This window comes from Hyposmocoma kahamanoa, unplaced genomic scaffold (genome assembly GCF_003589595.1).
Source record: "Hyposmocoma kahamanoa isolate Upper Pololo Valley unplaced genomic scaffold, ASM358959v1 86, whole genome shotgun sequence".
Taxonomy (NCBI): domain Eukaryota; kingdom Metazoa; phylum Arthropoda; class Insecta; order Lepidoptera; family Cosmopterigidae; genus Hyposmocoma; species Hyposmocoma kahamanoa.
This window is the reverse complement of record NW_020654289.1, coordinates 4,402,286-4,406,404: the sequence shown is the minus strand read 5'-3', so window position 1 is coordinate 4,406,404 and position 4,119 is coordinate 4,402,286. Positions and strand designations below refer to the sequence as shown.

The 4,119-nt window shown below is 37.9% G+C and overlaps 1 protein-coding gene across 1 annotated transcript in view; it reads right to left on the bottom strand.

The window, feature by feature from the left end:
- The window catches only part of LOC113234872 (serine protease snake-like), a 5,575-nt gene continuing 1,456 nt past the window's right edge, over positions 1-4,119 (bottom strand). The window contains exons 4-6 of the mRNA XM_026470394.1: positions 3,665-3,884; positions 2,632-2,795; positions 1-288 (exon numbers count right to left, since the gene is read on the bottom strand). Of these exons, the coding sequence (XP_026326179.1) occupies positions 109-288; positions 2,632-2,795; positions 3,665-3,884 (564 nt within the window). The 3' untranslated portion in view covers positions 1-108. The remainder of the gene's footprint in view (positions 289-2,631; positions 2,796-3,664; positions 3,885-4,119) is intronic.

The window sequence follows — 4,119 nt, the reverse complement described above, 5'->3', positions numbered from 1 at the left end:
TTTTTGAGTTACGACAGTATTTGGTTTCATATTATGCGATGTCATGTATATTCAGCTAAAGTTAAAGCTACTATGTCTGCACATTATGAACACTTTTGTGACATTTTTCTATTTCCAAACAATACTTTCAATCCAGTCAATAAAGCTGGAAACCCTGGTATAGACTCCGGGAGTATTAGGCAATGCGCAATTGAAGCCGAATGACGTCACTCCTACGATGTAGTGAATTGCTCCTTGCGAGGACGGCGGCAGTTTTATTCGGACTTGTAAAGGACCTCCAGAGTCACCCTGAAAGTAATAATTAAAAATAATACATATGAGTAAAATAAAAATAATAAAATACATTTCTTTTTTACTTTAATGAACTTACGATTTCTAACCGATTTCTAAAAAGGAGCATGTTCTCAATTGCACTATATTTTTATTTTTTAGTTTTTTTGTTTATGTTACACGATAACTTTGTGAACCGATCTTGATGATTCTTTTTTTATGGGAAAGAGGGTACCCCGGTAGAGGTCCCATTTACTAATATTCCACTTCTGACCCCTCGTTTTTTTTGCAGTACAAACACCGTGTGAACGATTCTCTATCTAATGTATGCGCCACTGTTTATTCGGTTCGGATTTATACTGCAAAAAAACGTGCAGTACAATGCCGCGTGAACGGGGGGTAAGAGTGGCAATTTAAGAGATGAATCCGGTTTCGCGCACTTTCCGGTATTCGACTTCAATAAAACTTGTCAAATAGATGTAATTCCACGAACTTTTTAGGTCGGTTTTTTTTATAAAAAAAGTTATAATTATAGATTTACGCTTAAGTATGTGTTGTTTTTAATGTAATGTGTCATTTTATTTTGCATTTTCATTAATTTCAAGATTTTTTTTATCCAATCATCATATCAGCTGGAAGACATCCACTGCTGAACCTTTTTTTTTTTTTTTTATATATACATGACAGGCAAATGACTCCACTGCACCTGATGTTAAGTGGAAAGTGGTATCCAAACGCGAAGGAACCTAGTGCAGCGATGGAACCCTCACTGCACTAGCCACCTCCACCCTGCCTGCCTACAATATGCCTCTTCACGCCTCGTTTGAAGGACCCCATATTATAAGAGGGAGGGAAGACATGTGCCGGAAGGGAGTTCCATTTGTCAACCGTGCGGCAGAGAAAGGAGCCACCGAACCTTTTAGTACGCGATGGAATGCGGCAGGTAGTGAAACGGTGACTACGAAGGCCAGCACGCGTGCTTCTGAGCAGGAACGGGGAAGGGGGGATGAGGTTGAACAGCTCTTCAGAGCACTCACCATGGTACATGCGGTAAAAGGCGCTAAGCGATGCAACATCTCTACGCAGTTGCAGAGGTTCAAGGCGTGATGAGACCTCTTCGTCGCCTATAATTCGAGTAGCACGACGCTGTAATTTATCCAAGGCATCGAGTAAAAATTTACAGACCTCCAGAGAGATTTTCAGATCTAGGTAACCATGAGCGGTTACCGCTGCTCTTACCAGGTCATCCGTCCATCTAGAAGGGGGCCGTCCTACTGAACGCCTTCCGGCTCGTGGTCTCCATTCAAGAACCTTTCTGCCCCAACGGCCGTTAGTTCTACGAACATAATATTCGTTATGTCCAAACGAATATTATAAATGCGAAAGAGACTCTATCTGTTACATTTTCACGCCTAAACCCCTCAACCAATTTTGATAAAGTTTGGTATAGAGATAGAGCGGATCCAGGAGAATGACATGGGCTACTATTTGTCACAAAAATAAACCTTAAAGGGGGTTTTTTTTATAATAACCAAGTGACGGCACGAACAAGTCTTGCGCCTGGCGGTAAGCGACTAGCCTATCCATAACAGTTGCAGTGTCACTCAAAGCTTTAAATCGCAAAGACCTTAGGGGCACTGCTAGTGCGCCCGTCAACCTGAGACTTAAGTTGACAAGTTCCATATGCCTGTAATTTCACCAGCACCCTTTAGCGCCCAGTTACACGACCCGAAAGTTTTCGTGCGGCCGCCGCGCGGTAACCGCTCAGGTACTGCGCTTTCACGTAAATTAATGGCGAATTAGAATTCGATTTATATTTTCTTATTTATATTTCTATTAATACACAGTAATGTTGACATTGGTAACTTGTCACAAACTGTAGTTTATTTTTTCCGGAATAACGTTTGTTCGAATTTTCATTACCCTGAAAACCGAATTATAACGAACCCTTTGTTCTTTCAGGATGTGTTGGATGTTTACCGCAAAGACATGATTAGGTTCGGTTAAGTTAGGTTTAAAAGTAAAAAAAAACCTTTGCCTCTCAAAATTACTTTCGAGGTTATGAAAATTCGAGCATATGTTATTTCTGGAAAATGTAATTTCAAACTTATGATAGGTAACCGCGCACATTACTTGGCTTGGCGGCAGAAATAAGTAAGGCTGCTGGACGAACTCTTTCACAAGGAATTTTACTGCATTAAAAAATATGGGTGATGTGAAATAGGTGGTGAAAGTTGGTATGGAAAACTAATAAAACTATATTGATATTTTCACATTGGTTACGAACAATTATTATTGAGATATAAATGATCAAAATTTCTAGCACTTCTTTATTTTCAGAAGAGTAAGGCTCATTCTAACCTGACAAGCGTCGACACCTCCAGCGAGAATACTAGCACATAGCTGCTGTTCTTTCATTCCTTGCCAGTGTCTATTCGCTAATGGAAGCAGCAGTTTATCACAGGTATTCGAGTTCAAAATATCAACTTCTGCTGCTTGGAGAGTTGGTGATGTTGTGCGATGCGCTGTAAAAAGAAGAAAGTATATTTGATTACTCGTTTGCCATTAATTCAGTTTACAGGAACACAGGATTTAAATGTATATTTTTTCCGGCTGGATTCTAACCAGTGCCTTCATCGTGGCTGACTTTCTCCGATGTTCGGACTTTTTATTAATATTATAAGAAACTAGTGGAGTAATTTCACAAAGAAATAATTGAATATCATTACAGCAAAACATCGTGATATACAAAAAACTTAACATTACAATTATTAAAGAAACATCTTTGTTTAGCCGCTGGTAGTTGGCTGAGTGAAGAAAAACTTTCATAGATAAGGATAAAGAATCTTATTAAATAACCTTTTATTTATATATATGCGCCAGACTATCGCAAACTGTGATATTATTGTGTGCTTACATAGCTTTAATTAAGCTTAGTAGCGCAAGTTAATCTAAGTGATACCTAAACAGATTTCAAACATAGATGGCGCTATGGCAAAAAAGTCTTTAAAATCAGAAACAAACGTCAGCAACAAGCACATAGAACATTATGTAATGCCTGTTGGTTACTGGTCCATTTCGTAGCTTAGTTTTTATCCACGATTTAAAAAAAGAGGTACTCAATACGTTTTTTTTGTATGTATGTTATGTCGTGAACCGCTTTTGATGATTTTTTTTTTTTTGAAAACAGGGCACCTCGATAGTGGTCACATTTAAATTTGGAGAAAATATTCCATCTCTAAGGGTGGCAAACTAGGGGTGATTCCGGTTTGGCGCACTTTCCGGTAACCGATTTCAATAAAATTTGGCAAAAAGATGTAATTCCACGAATTTTTGATTTCGGTTTTTTTAGTACGCTGTACAAAGGTTATAATAATTATAATTGATTAATAACCAGTTTCAATAACTCCCCATCCAGTTAATACGGCTTTAGTTCCAAGTGGGCTTGTATCAAACGTTCTCCACAAACAAGCTGGTTGGACGTATTTACTGAATTTCACATCTTTTTCCAGTACCATTAGTGATATATCATTGTATTTATTTGGCGATTTATACTGGGGATGGTTGATAATTTTGATGATGTTGACATCGTTTGGTGGAAAGCCGTTTAGTTCCTGAAAATAAAATGTTGAAATTTAAATTTAAATTCAATTATTTATTCATCAAGACAACACAGTACTGCCGACGGCCGGCTTTTGAAATATAGTTATTAGTTATGCAAGGCTGCAAATTTGTTAGTGAGGTGAAAAAAAAAATGCTTATAACGCCGCGATCAGTAAAAAAATTGGCGTTATGCCACTATTTTTATTTTTTCCTTGGGGGATACGTATGTAGTTTTTTCTTTTTTAT